Source organism: Suncus etruscus, chromosome 4, assembly GCF_024139225.1.
Source record: "Suncus etruscus isolate mSunEtr1 chromosome 4, mSunEtr1.pri.cur, whole genome shotgun sequence".
NCBI lineage: Eukaryota > Metazoa > Chordata > Mammalia > Eulipotyphla > Soricidae > Suncus > Suncus etruscus.
Window position 1 is genome coordinate 5,061,601 of NC_064851.1, and position 13,893 is coordinate 5,075,493.

At 56.8% G+C, this 13,893-nt stretch overlaps 1 protein-coding gene across 1 annotated transcript; it reads left to right on the forward strand.

Annotated features, from left to right (window-relative positions):
• Window positions 1–4,514: 4,514 nt before the first annotated feature.
• KCTD17 (potassium channel tetramerization domain containing 17) lies at window positions 4,515–13,893 on the forward strand. Its single transcript, XM_049771769.1, is given in 11 exon segments — window positions 4,515–4,772; window positions 6,592–6,706; window positions 8,311–8,363; window positions 8,365–8,398; window positions 9,213–9,313; window positions 10,497–10,622; window positions 11,574–11,673; window positions 11,951–12,043; window positions 12,459–12,526; window positions 12,528–12,553; window positions 13,413–13,893. Coding segments are annotated over 11 exon segments (996 nt in total). The 5' UTR covers window positions 4,515–4,562; the 3' UTR covers window positions 13,483–13,893.

The window sequence follows — 13,893 nt, forward strand, 5'->3', positions numbered from 1 at the left end:
CCCGGTGAAGTCAGTACTGCAAAGGGCAAGAGGGCTGGGAGATTATATAATGAGCCAGATGTCTCACAGCTGGGGATGGTGTGGGGGACAGAGCTGGTAAGCAGAGAATCTGCCCTTGGGCACCGGCCTCTGAAAGCTGCTGGGCTATTCCTGGCTGGTCAGGGACCATTGTCCTGTCTTCCTCTGAACACAACCTGGGACGGTGCCACTTGGAACCAACATCGTGTTCTCCCAGGTAAGAGGCTGGGCTGAAAGCCAAGACAGAGAAGAGACCTGATGGGAGGCGCAGAACAACCAAACATCGCGGGAGAATTGTGGGGGCCCAGGGAAGAGGCCAAAGGGTCTGGAGTCAAGGCTTCAATTCCTGGCATGGTACCATCCTAGCTCCTTGCAGCTAGTGAAAGTGACCCCATCCCAAAAGAGTTCAGGGGCTTCGCCCTTGAACGTGGCAGACTCCAGCTGGTTCCCCCAGCATCCCTTCTGGTTTCCCTGAGTCCCTGCCAGGAGTGACACCTGAACACAGAGCCAGGAGTAAATTTAGATCACTGCCTCCAAAAAAATAGAGTGGAGGGGCCAGATAAGTATGCCTTGAATGGACAAACCCTAGGCTCAATACCTAGCTTTGCCTGACCCCCAAACCTCACCAGAGGCAGCCCTGTGGTCCCCAGCACTGCAGTATTGAAATAGCACTGTAATACCTGGCAAGAGCACTAACCCTCTGTCTGTTGATGGTTGTTACTAGAAGTGACCCCTGAGCTCCCCCACGCACTCCCCTACATAATTTTTTTTGTGAAAGAGTCAAGACTCATCAAAATGCATTGGCGCTCAGAACCTGGGGAAGAGGAGAATTGAATCCAAAAAAAGCTCTGCAGAGATGAGCTCGGAGCTGCAGTGAAAGCACAGCTGTGGGGGCTGTTGCTAAGAAGACTCGGGGTTCAGCACAGGACGCAGGGGCTGTGTCAGGTGAGGCGCGGTGGGGGTGTCTGCCCCCGCTCTCTGGGAGCAGGGAGGCTCCCTGGTAGGGTTCGCTGGAGGAAATGGCAGGCTGCTCTGCTCTGTTCTGGAGGCTGGGAGTTTGGGGGAGCCCCTTTGGAAGAGATGGTTAGCTGGAAAGGGATAGTTTGGGCCCTTTGGGCATTGATTGGGGGACCCAGAAACCAGACACGGAATTAATTATACAGCTGTCCACACCAAGTCTAGTCTCACGAGGTTTAGCCTCTCTTCATGAGGCTTCCTTCATATGGGCTCCGAGAACAGTTCTGGGTACAAGGAGGAGTCTTTTGACCTTTTCATCACTGTCAGCTCCCCAGATCCTGCTTTTCTCCTACATCTATAGCCTCTCCTGCTGATATTGAGCTTCTCCCTCACCTCCCATTGGTCCTACCACAACTTAGATTGACCTGGCTGGATGCTACTGGCTTTTGGCTCTCCCCCACTCCTGACCCATGGAGGCTTCCTAAAGCTCCAATCCCCCCTCAACTCCCCCAGCCTGCAAGTCCCACCAACCCCTGCCTGCAATCCTTTGGTGGCAAAAGAAGTAGGTCCTTGCAGGGTTTCTTTATTATTATTATTTTTTTTGCCTGTTTTGTTTACCCACAATGGCAGAAAATAATTTAGGTGCCAGGAGAGCTGCTGACCTCAAAGTCCATATGAAGGTCATTCATTCATTCATTCATTCATCCGTTGGTTTATTCACTCAATATGCTGTCAAGACACCAGCCTAGATGGTCTGATTTCATCTTCCCAAGCAGCCTTTCGGGGTAGCAGTTGTCATCATTGTCATTGTTCAGTATTTCGCAAAAGAACCAAACTGAGATTCAGAACGGAAGTTCCTCCTACAGCTGAGCCACAGCCCACTGGAAATCCATCAATGTCATTCACTTCCTGGCCAAGGAGGAAAAGAACGTGCTTCCAGCATGGGAACAGGGCGAACCAGAGGAGTAGGGAAGGAATCTAGGAATGTGACACTGGATCAGCAGTGATGGGGGGCAGGAGGAAGGAGACACTTTAATCCAGGCCCAGTGAGAAGCAGAGGAAGTTAAGAAATCAATTTCCTGTCTTTCCAGCCCTGTTCCTTCTCTGCCTCCTTCCTGCCCCCAGACACAGGGGACATTTCCTCCCACCACCACACCCCCAACTCCCCCCCCCACCCTTTCAGGGTGTATCTGCAACTTCAGTCTTCCTTTGAGGGATTCCATCCAAGAGGATGGATCAAAATCAACCTCCCAAAAGATAGATGGGAAAAAAATGCCAATATTTCCTGCAAAACCCTATCCCTCCTACCCCCCCAGTCTCCCATCTTTGATCCAGTGCACTCTCTAGAAATCTTTCCCAAGAGCCAAGAAGCCCCAAGAATTCTAGAGTGGGGTGGGCACAAGAAAGGGAGCCCTTAGATCAGAAATGCACTTGGAGCCCACCTCCCCCTCGATTGCCACTTGCTCCTGAGGCTATGTCATCAGGTATGCTCATCTGTATAGTGGGTACAACACCAAGGGCAGGAGGCTGTCAAGAGTGTCCATGGATTCTGTAGCTGAACAGAGCACCTGGGAAAGAGCAGGCTTTCAGCCCAGAATGCAGATTGGAAAGAAAACAGCCTCCCGGCCCCCCCACTCCCAAGGACAGAATTATAAAGCATATTAGAAAACAGATACAGGGTGAATGTGCCCTGGGGTGCTGGGGAGGGGGGGAATCGTTTCTTTTGTCCCGTGTTTGATTAGACACCAGAAAAATAAAAAAACACGGGAACAAAGAATCAAAAGGGAGCAGGATGACTGATAAGGGCTCTCTCTGGTTTCCCCTGACCTTACCCACCTGTAGGAGGTCCAGGGCCCGACTCTGGGTCTCCTATGCCAGTTTTTTCTTTTTCTTTCTTTCTCTCTTTCTTTCTTTCTTTCTTTCTTTCTCTTTCTCTTCTTTCTCTTTCTCCTCTTTTCTCTTTCTCCTTCTCTTCTTTCTCTCTTTCTCTCTCTTCTCTCTCTTTCTTTCTTTCTTTCTTTCTTTCTTTCTTTCTTTCTTTCTTTCTTTCTTTCTTTCTTTTCTTTCCTTTCTTTCTTCTCTTTCTTTCTTCTCTCTTTCTTTCTTTCTTTCTTTCTTTCTTTCTTTCTTTCTTTCTTTCTTTTCTTTCTTTCTTTCTTTCTTCTCTCTCTCTTTTTTTTTTTATATTTTTTTTGTTTTGTTTTGTTTTTTTTTTTTTTTGGTTTTTGGGTCACACCCAGCGGTGCTCAGGGGTTACTCCTGGCTGTCTGCTCAGAAATAGCTCCTGGCAGGCACGGGGGAATCATAATGGGACACCGGGATCGAACCAACCACCTTTGGTCCTGGATCAGCTGCTTGCAAGGCAAACGCCACTGTGCTATCTCTCCGGGCCCTCTTTCTTCTCTCTTTCTCTTTCTTTCTTTCTTCTCTTTCTTTCTTTCTCTTCCTTTCTTTCTTTTTCTTTCTTTCTTTCTTCTTTCTTTCTTCTCTTTCTTTCTTTCTTTCTTCTTTTCTTCTTTCTTTCCTTTTTTCTTTTTCTCTCTTTCTCTCTTCTTTCTTTTTATTATTCTAGAACAGTTTTAATGTGATGAATCTTGAAACAATTATTGTATCTTTTATTCCCCCCTTTTTAATTAATATCCTTATTTAAACACCTTGATTACAAATATGATTGTAGTTGGGTTTCATCATGTAGCCCAGCATTTTTCAACCACTGTGCCACAGAGATATTGTCTGGTGTGCGGTGGGGACAATTCCAATTTCATCCCTAGCAAGCGGCTTCGGCTCACACATAGACCAATCATTAGATTCTTTCTTAACAAAATCATTATAAAATCATCTCGTTGTGTTTATTGGATTCCTATTCAAGAGAATGACTTTATAGAGTCAATATAGCCACAGAATAATTTTTTTAAACGTTTTATAATGGTGGTGTGCCTCGTGATTTTTTTCATTATTTTGCCTTTGCACCAAACGGGACCAGAGAGGTAGCATGAAGGTAGGGCGTTTGCCTTGCAGGCAGAAAGACGGTGGTTCGAATCCCGGCATCCCATAGGGTCCCCCGAGCCTGCCAGAAGCGATTTCTGAGCATAGAGCCAGGGAGGAACCCCTGAGCACAGGCGGTTGTGACCCAAAAACCAAATAAAAATAAAATAAAATAAATTATTTGTGTTTATGTGATTCCTATTTAGAGAATAACTTTATAGAGTCAATATAGGCACAGAATAAACTTTTTAACATTTTTTAATGGTGGTGTGCCTGGCCAAGGCATTATTTCATTATTTTGCCTTGGCACAAAAAAAGGTCGAAAAAACTCTGTGTCCTAGTCCAAAATGCAAAACTCCAAGCCAAAGCGGTGGGACTACAACTCCCGGCAAACCCCGGGACAACCCGCCGGGGGAACTACAACTCCCGGCAGGCCCTATCCTCCCGCAGCCGACGCTTCCGGATGGACTACAACTCCCGGCAAGCCTTGCGCCGAATTTTCCTGCTTAGCCTACAGCGAGAGAGCCCGGAGGGTGTGGAGGGGGGGGGAGCCGGGGAAGGAACTACAACTCCCGGCAGGCCTCGCGCGCGGGCCCCGCGGGATGCAGACGACGCTGACAGCTGCCGGCGGGCGGGCTAGAAGGATGGAGGCCGGGGAGGCAGCGCCGCCAGCGGGTCCGGGCGGCTGGAGCAAGTGGGTGCGGCTCAACGTGGGGGGCACCGTGTTCCTGACCACCCGGCAGACGCTGTGCCGCGAGCAGAAGTCCTTCCTCAGCCGCCTGTGCCAGGGGGAAGAACTGCAATCGGACAGGGTGAGGCCCTGGGGGTGCCTGGGGCCTGGGCTTGGGGATGTTGGCATCTTGGGGGGGCCCTGCCTGGGACCCCCCAATGCTTTGCCCACCCCAGAGCACCCCTGGTTTTGGGGGGTGTGGAGGGTTGGCCAGCACCATCCACCCATCAGGCTCTTCTCCTCTCCAAATTGGGGTTCCCCTTCATGGGCAAAGGGAAGCCAAATCCCACTTTCCAGGATGCTTGGGCAGCAAGTGGGGCGCTGGAGCTGCGTGGGGACGTCCTGGGGGCCCCTCTCTGTGGCCCCCACTTCATCGGGGCTCCAGCATTGAGGTGGCTGGCATGACCTTGTTGGCTCAGATCCTCCTGCTGCACCCCATCTCTTGCTTCCCTTTCTGTCTGGCCTAGAATATCCTGGAGGGAGACTGGGTCTTGAGGTGACCTCCATAGCTCCCCCTTTTCCTGGGATTTTTTTTTTCCCTTCAGCTCTCTGGTTTTGTGACCTTAGTTAGGTCCCCCTCCCTCTCACCTCTGGAAGTGGAAGATGCTCCTGTTTCCCTCTGTTGCTCTGCACCCAAGAAGCCGCAACCTCCCTGCAGGCTGCCTGCGCCCCCATGAGCTAGCTGGTGGCAGCAGCTGCCCTTGGAAACTTGTAAACAGCCCCAGTAGGACCAAAAGGCGCTTCTGGGGCACAGGCTCTGAAGAGGGGGACATGTCTCTGCAGCCTGTTTCCTACCTGCTGGTCACCCCGTGAGGCCCTCTGGTGTTGGGGGAAGAAGGAGCAAAGCTCCCGGAGACCCCAACATTGCCTCCCATCTACCTCCACCCCACCTAATGTCAGCATAGAGGCAAAAGAGGAGAGATTTGAGATTTGGATCTGGAGAGCTAGAGTGATAGCAGAGCGGTAGGGTGTTTGCCTTGTATGTGGCCCACTCCGACCCAGGGTGCGATCCCAGGCATCTCATATGGTCAGCTGAGCCCGCCAGGAGCAATTTATGAGCGCAGAGCCAGGAGTAACTCCTGAGCATTGCCAGATGTGGCCCAAACGCTCCCCAAAATAAAAGAGATGTGGATTGGGAGTGTCTGACCCCAGGGCCTTTTTATGGGGAAACTCTGGGAGGGTGAGGACCCCTAGTCAGGATTTTTTTTGTTTGTTTGTTTGGTTTTGGGTCCACACCCAGCTGCGCTCAGGGGTTTACTCCTGGTTCCAAGTTCAGAAATCGCCCCTGGCAGGCACAGGGGACCATATGGGATGCCGGAATTCGAAACCACCAACCTTCTGCATGAAAGGCAAACGCCTTACCTCCATGCTATCTCCCCGGCCCCTAGTCAGGATTTTTAACTGTGGGTATGTGTGGAGTCTGCAGTACAGGGTCATGGTGGGGGGAGGGAGGGAGGGAGGAAAGGAGGGAGGGAGGGAGGGAGGGAGGGAGGGAGGGGAGGGAGGGAGGGAGAGAGAGAAAGAGAGAGAGAGAGAGAGAGAGGAGAGATGAAGATGAGAGAGAGAGAAGTGAGATTGAGAGAGAGAGAGAGAGAAACAGGGCTATATCTGGGATTTGAGAGAGAGAGAGAGAGAGGAGAGTGTGAAACACAGGGCTATATCTGGGATTTTTTCCTGGGGGCCCTTTTGCCTGCCTGAGATGAGACCTAGGTGGGGTATGGTTGTGCCCTAGTTCCTGTGATGGCCTCCGACCGCCCAGTGTGTCTTGATTTCATCCAGCCATTTCCCTTTCGGGGGCAAAAAGCGCTCCCTGACTTCCGCCCCCCCACCCCATATTCCTTTAGCAGGTGGGCCGTGAGGGGGTGGTGGAGCCTCATTCCTGTCTTCTCCACATCCCACAGGACGAGACTGGGGCCTACCTCATCGACCGAGATCCCACCTACTTCGGACCCATCCTGAACTTTCTGCGGCCATGGCAGCTGGTGCTGGATAAAGATATGGCAGAAGAAGGGGTGAGCTGGCCGGGGGAGGGGGTGGCAGCAGGTGGGTGTGGGGGCACCACCTGGACTCTGCTGGGGGAATCTAGAGGGGCCCCCCTCATTTCCAGCTCAGCCCAGGCTTCCTGCTTCGCTCCCACAGCCTTTGCCTAGCCCAAACTCAAGGCTCTTCGAGGCCAGCAGGTGCCAGCTTTTGGCAGGAGCTATCAGGGCGGTAGCAGAATATGGGGGGGGGGCAGAAGGTGGGAAGCACTTTGGGCAAGAACCCACTTTGTCCCCCATCTCCTGTAAGCGGGCAGGGGCTGGCGTGGGGAGAGATAAAGTTCCTGGTGCTGACGTGCTTGCCGGGGGAGTGTTGTCATCCAGGATAGGTGGAGAAGGGCACCTTGTCCCCGAATCTGGCAACACTGTGTCAGGGTGGGTGGAGGCTGCCAGGGAGGGGGTAAGGAAGGGCCACCCCCCCCTGTCTTCCCATCAGGGGGTGGAGGCCTGGAAATGAGAGTTGTATCTGAGAGAAGTCTGCAGCTGAATTCAGGGACCGTGGGCCAGGCCAGCATATCCATGTCCAAGGCTGGCTGGCTCCTGCTGTGTGAGTAGGTGGGGGAGCAGGGCCTGGGGACAGAAGTCAGGTGTTGGGGCCCAAAAGATTACACAGCAGTAGAACCATCTGCCTTGTACACAGCTGATCCAGGATGGATGTTGGTTTGAATCCTGGCATCTCCATAGGGACCCCCCTAGCCTGCCAGGAGTGATTTCTGAGCATAGAGCCAAGAGGAACCCTTGAGCACTGTAGGCATGCCCCCCCAAGAAAAACAGAAGTAGGGTGATTCCCACAATAGGGTATCCCTAGCCCCAAGCTTTCCTAGCTCCACAGTGACCAAAAGCCCCCCCCACCCGAGGCTGCAGCTCTAGCCTACCCCTCCCGGCACCCACATCTTGTATGGGCCGAGTCAGTGAGCCCCACCCTACTGTGTGTAGAGAGGCAGGTAGTGGGGCATATGAAGGCAGTGCCTGACTCTGTGTGAGACCTGAGAGTAGACCTGGGAGAAGACGGGGATTCCCAAGGGAACCCCAGGATCCAGGACTGTCTGTGTTTCAACTCCTAGGTCCCTAAATGGCACAGGGAAAGTTTTTCGGCTATGTCTCCTGTCCCCAACTTTGCGGGGCTTTGCCAGTGCCCAGGAGGGCCTCACACTAGCATCTTGACTTGGGCCTGGCAGGAAACCTCAGCTCGTGGCCCTTGCTTATAAGCAGCTGTCCTCTGGCCTCAGTTTCCCTCTTGTAACAAGGGCACTGGAAAAGCCCTCCTCAAATGCAAGAACTGAATGCCATCAATGGGGGGGGCGAGGTCTTTGCCCTGCCACTCGGCTGCATGGATGGGAGCTGGGGTGAGGGGACCCTGCCTCCGCCATGGCTTGGAACAGCCCCTGATGAGTGGACTGGGAGCCCTAGTGGGCACAGTAGGGGTTTGGCTCTGAAGGGGCAGCTCTAAGGGGACAGGGAGGAATTCCTAGTGCTGCCCCCCAACCCTGAATTCAGAATGACTGAAGTGGGGGCGAACTTGAAGGTGGAGGGCGGCAGAGGGGCATGGGCAGCAGGCATGTGACTGGCACTGTCGCCCAGGGGTCCTGGAGGAGGCAGAGTTCTACAACATCGGGCCGCTTATCCGCATCATCAAAGGACCGCATGGAGGAGAAGGACTACAGCGTCACGCCAGGTGGGGGCATCCGGGGCTCAGGGAGCAGCTTCCTGGGTGGGAGGTACAGGCAGCTCTGGGAAAGCCCTCGGGTGGGGTGGGTAGCCATCCCCTACCTTGCCCACCATTCAAGTGACACCCCCATCTCCAGCCAGCCTGCTCTCTCTCTGCACTTTGGGGTCCTCTTGTGGAACAGAGGGGGGTCCCAGTGTGAAGTGCCAGGGGCAAGGTTAGAATAGAATTTAGCCATGGGTGGGATTGGCCAGATCCCAAGGTTTGGGGTGGGGCTTTTCTGATATGGGGGCCTAGGCTCCAGAGTTGGGAGCTGGGGGTGGTTGCTATGGGTGGAACAGAAAATGAGGTTCTCCCTGTACCCCATTTCCCTCTGTTCTCTCATCTGCTGTCCAGTCCTAAGCCTGACCTTTCTTAGGGGGTTCAGGGGTGTTTCTCCAGGATAGTCCCACTATCCAGGAGTAGGACCTATCCAGGACTCTGCGATGGGGACTGGATGGTCCATAGGTTTGGCCCAGCAGGCCACATGAGACTGGCTGTGAGGGATCTGGGGGTGCCCCAGGTGTGTGCTCCAACCCTAAGAGCTGGTCTCCATGCTGCTCCCCAACCTCGGCTCTCTCTTGGGGTCATCTTGACTACAGCCGCCCTCGTCTTGGGGTCTCGGATTCAAGGTCGTGCGTGACTTGTGGTTCTATGTGATCGCTCATGTACGCTCAGCTTCCATCCTGGTCGCCCCCACCCACCTTCCCTGAGGGGAATCAGAAGTGGTGCCCGTCCACGATCCCCCCTCAAGGTGCTGACCCGTGGCCCCTCTGCCCGCAGGTGCCACCCAAGCATGTCTACCGCGTGCTGCAGTGCCAGGAGGAGGAGCTGACGCAGATGGTGTCCACCATGTCCGACGGCTGGCGCTTCGAGCAGGTGGGTGTGCTGCCCGGCCTTGCCCTGGGGGCCCCCCACCAGGCTGGCCTGCTCAGCAAAGGCAGCCCTGGGTAGTGGGCTGGCCAAGAGGGGAGCCGGTCCAGCCCATTCTACTTACTACCTGACTGCCGGGCAACCTCTCCCTGGGCAGGGCGTATGCAGCCCCAGCCTGGGGAACCACGCCCACCAGCAGCAGAGGTGGGACTCCCAGAGTCCCCCCTGGGCCCCCAGGAACCCACCTTCCCTCAGGCCTCTTCTGGCCTCCAGTTAGAGCGAATGAGGTTCAAGCCGCGGGGACAACTGTTCAGCTGTCATCCTTCACCACCAAGGGAACCCATGGTGCAGGATGGGGGAGGACCTAAACCCAGGAGGGGAGGAGACTGTGAACCCCTGAACCTCTCGTGCCCCCCACCCCTCCCACCCCCGCAATCCTGAGGCAGTTGAGCTCCTAGCCTGCCTCAGTCTCCTCACCCAGGCAGGCTAATAAGCCCAGGGAGGAACATTTTTGCATCCTGTCCTGAAAACCGGTAGGACCTGGGATCTGGCTTTCAATCCTGAGCCCTGCTAGGCAGCTGGTGTTTCCTCACCAGCCTCCGGGTTTGGGGACAGGACTGGGGCTCTCCAAGCTTGTGCAGGGTTCACCGGGGCAGCCTGGAGGCTCCTGTGGATCAGTTGTTCAGACCCTTAGGGGACAGGGGTTCCCTCCTGAGGGACTTCAGCAAGCTGAGGTGCAGACTGGTCAGACCACCCCCCCCCACCCAGGTCGTTTGTCCTCTGGCCAAAGAAATAATTAAGCTGCAGCAGTTCAGCCAGCCTCTGCCTCAGGGAACAAACTACCTTCTGTGGGTTCAGTGCCAGGGGCTACTTCCACCGTGCTGCAAAACTGGGGCGGGCCACCGATGGTCTGTCCCAGGATCTGCCTGTGTTTATAGCAAGTGGCCTGCTAGATTAGAGACTTGATCTGGGGGGGGGGGGTGCGTGCCCGGCAAGGAGAGGCCCTGGTGATCCTGCCCCCTTCCTGCTGGGATTTGGCCCAGCTGAGCCAGTGGAGGGGGTCACCTGGAGACAAGGGGAGAAAGTTGGGCGGGACAGAAAGTGCGCCATCAGTACCTGGGCTGGCCTGTCCCCCCACCCCCAACCCCCCTGCGGCCTGTCACCCGAGTTCCCCTGCTGTCCCCCGCAGCTGGTGAATATTGGCTCGTCCTACAACTATGGCAGTGAGGACCAGGCCGAGTTTCTGTGCGTGGTCTCCAAGGAGCTGTACAGCTGCCCACACGGGCTGAGCTCCGAGTCCGGCCGCAAAACCAAGGTGAGTGCCCCCCTCTCCCCTCCGGCTGCCCCTGCCCCCGCCATTCTCCCCATATCACCCCCATTCCTGCTGCTTCTCCCTCCCGCCGCGCCCACACAGCCCCGCTCAGCACCGATGCCATCCATTCCATGCCACCGTGTCCTGTCTGCTCACACTGGTGGCCCAGGCTGGGGGAGAAGGAGACCATGAGCTGAGACCACCCGGGCCGCGGTGTTGGCCGCGTCAGCTGGTGTGGACTAGGGGGTCCGCCCAAGGGCTGACCACACAGTAGCCCCAGGGCTGTATGGCCCAGGAATCTCAGCTGTGCCCTCTCCCATGGGCACTACCATCCTCCGGACATCAGTCCATTTCCCAGGACAGGGTCAGGGCAAAAAGGCCAACTCTGAGAATCCTGCCTCTTCTCCCACCCCCACCTACCCCCAAAGTCTCCATTCTTGTCTGGAGCTCTGCTGGGAGTCAAGGGTCAAGCAGCCTGTCCATCCTGGGCCCCTTTAATTAAGGCAGTCCCCCTTGAAGGCGGGGCAACCAGCCCGCGCCCAGCCAATCTAGGAGGGAGCCGGCCCTGGGGCCTCCTCTGGCCGCCTGCCCAGTTGCTTCTCTCTCTGTGTCTGCTTCTCTGTCCTGTGACTTTCCTCCTGCCCACCCGGCCCATCTTGGGTGGTCTTGGGGGGTGATCAAGACTGACCTTGTGCTACCTGTCGCAGGATCTGGGGATCCAGAGCTAGACTCTGCGCTCCCTGGTCCTGTACCCTGATCTTAGGGGCCTCCTCTGCTGGGGCGATGCCCCCAATGCCCCCCTTCACCCCCCCCCACCACTGGTCCCCACCTCTACCCCCCCTCTGTGGCTTTGCCCAGATCCTGGCCTGGCTTCTGGAGTTGGGGGGCAGGAGGAGAGGTGCCCCCTCGGTTAGCTATGCTCTTTCTTCCCCCCCTGGGTCCGGCGGTTCACAGAGCACCGAGCAGCCGCTGGAGAAGGAAGAGCAGCCGCAGGAGGAGGAGGTGGAGGTGGAGGTGGAGCGGGTGCAGGTGGAGGCAGAGCCCCAGGAGAAAGGTGCACCCCGCCCCCAGGAGAATGATCGCTCCTGAGAGCCGGAGCCTCTTTGCCTGCCCCCCCCCCACAGCTGGTGCTGGAGCCGCTGCAGAGCCTGGGGGGTGCGGGATAGGGGGTGGGCCCCCCAACCAGGGTTAGCTCCCCGCCCTAGCAAGCGATCGCCTGGCACCTCACCTGCATAACCATCTCCTCTCTCTGTCTCTCTGTCGCTCTGTCTCTGTCTTTCTCTGTCTCTGTCTTTCTCTCTCTTTCTCTCTCTCTCTCTCTCTCTCTGCAGCCCGGTCATCTCAGGATCCCGCTCACCCTTCCTCCCTTACACCACCACCACCACCACCACCAACACCACCTCTTCCTCCGCTCCAGGCCGGAGGTCCTGCCTCATCTCCATCTACCTCTTCTTCCTCCTGGATTTCATCCGCCCCCTGCCTCTTCCCTGTCTGCCCCTGCCCAGGCTTCCTCTCCGCCTGCTCTCGCCTCCACCCTGGGGGGCCAGGCCCCCCACTACTCCCCGGACCCAGCCGACCCCCGCGGGCCCTGCACCCAGGCGCCCCCTGCCTTGCCGCCTCCCCCATCCAGAGCGTCCTGCCTGCATTTGCCACCGCCTCTGCCTCCACAGCCTCCTCCTCCTCCTGCACTTGAGCTCATCCCACCTGCTCTCCCGTCCGGGGTGCAGGGGGCCAGCTGCCCCAGCTCCATGCCTGCTGCTGGGCCCCTTTGAGGCCGCTGCCCCCAGCCTCAGTCCCCCCCAAAACTGCCTCCTTCCCGCTCACCTTTCCTCCTTGCAGGTCCCCGGGTGCCCCCTCGCAGACCCGAGGCCCTGCGCGCACTGAGGGTTTCCACCCGGCCCCTCGCCTGCCCCCCCGAGCTGCCAACCGCCCTGGTTCGTAGCTTGGTTGGCAGAGCCCGAGGGAGGGCGGCAGCCAGGAGGGGGCTCATCCGGGTGGTTACTCGGCCTTGAACTCAGTCAAGGCTCCCCCCACTTCCCCGGCTTCTGGTCTCTGCTCTCTCTCAACCTGGCCTGGAAGAGAGTGAGCGTGAGGGGGCCACCTCCGTACCCCCCCCCATCCATCTCCCACCACCAGCACCCTGTACCCCACAAAGGCTGGGAGGATCCACCATTCTTGGATGGTTGCTTGGGAGTCTTCAAGGAGGCAGCCAGAGCCAGCTTAGGGTCACAGTGGGGTGGGGGGCGGTGTGGGTAGGCCAAAAAAGGCCTAGCTGGGTGCCCCCATCTCCCTGAGCCCTCTCTTCCCCCTGGGGTGCATCACCTGCCCCCCCACTCTGAGCCACAGAGGCCTGGAAAGCTAGGCCAGACCACAGCTCACCGAGATCCATTCCTTGGCCTGAGACCGAGCGAACTTGCCTCTCAAATACCTCGTCTGAGCCTTGACACCCTCCCTGGGATCCCAGGCAGCTATGGGCGAGGGGGGGCACCTGCATCAGCCAGTGAGGGTGGGGTGGAGAGTCCCTTTCCTCCTCCTGCTCCTCCTTGGCTCTGACCTCCCTTCTCTGGGCCTCAGCCCCTCCTCCCTGCTCCCAGGGACCCTGTGAGACTCAACTCACTTCCCTCTCTCTCTCTCTCTCTCTCCCTCTCCGCTCCCTCCGTCCATTTCAACCTCCTCTTGCCCCCCCCTTGCATCTCCCCCTCCTCACTGCACCCCTTGCCCCTCATCACCCTCCCGGATCTCTGACCACCCCCCACACCCCTGCCTCTACCCCTTCCCCCTCTTATTTTCTAGCTGTTACAAGCCAGAGGCGCCCGGATGTGAGGCCCCAGATCACCTCCAGGGACTTGGGGTTCCGATCTGAAATCCTTTATTTTTGTACCATGGGCTGGGCCCCCTCCTCTCCCAGGGAGAAGAAGCAGTCTCTCTCTCTTCCCTCTACCCCCAAACCCCACCTCTGTCTGCCCTTGCCCAGGTGGGCTCCAGAAACCAGGCAGGGCCAGGTGTGGTTCAGCCCAGCTGTTCCCTTCTGGCCTGTCCATCTGCCCCACCACCACCCCTGCCCCTGTCTTGACTGCATGGTGGACACTCCCTCCTAGCCCAGCCCTATTCAGCCCCTCTGAGCCCCCTCCCCCCAACTCTATACACACACCGACTTTTCAGGGTTGTTGAGCGGCTGCGGGAAGAAGCAGCCTTCCCTCCTCCCTACCCCCGGAAAAAAAGAAAGTCCCGGGATGGGATTTAAAGAGCTGGGCACCTACCCTGGGGGGGGTGT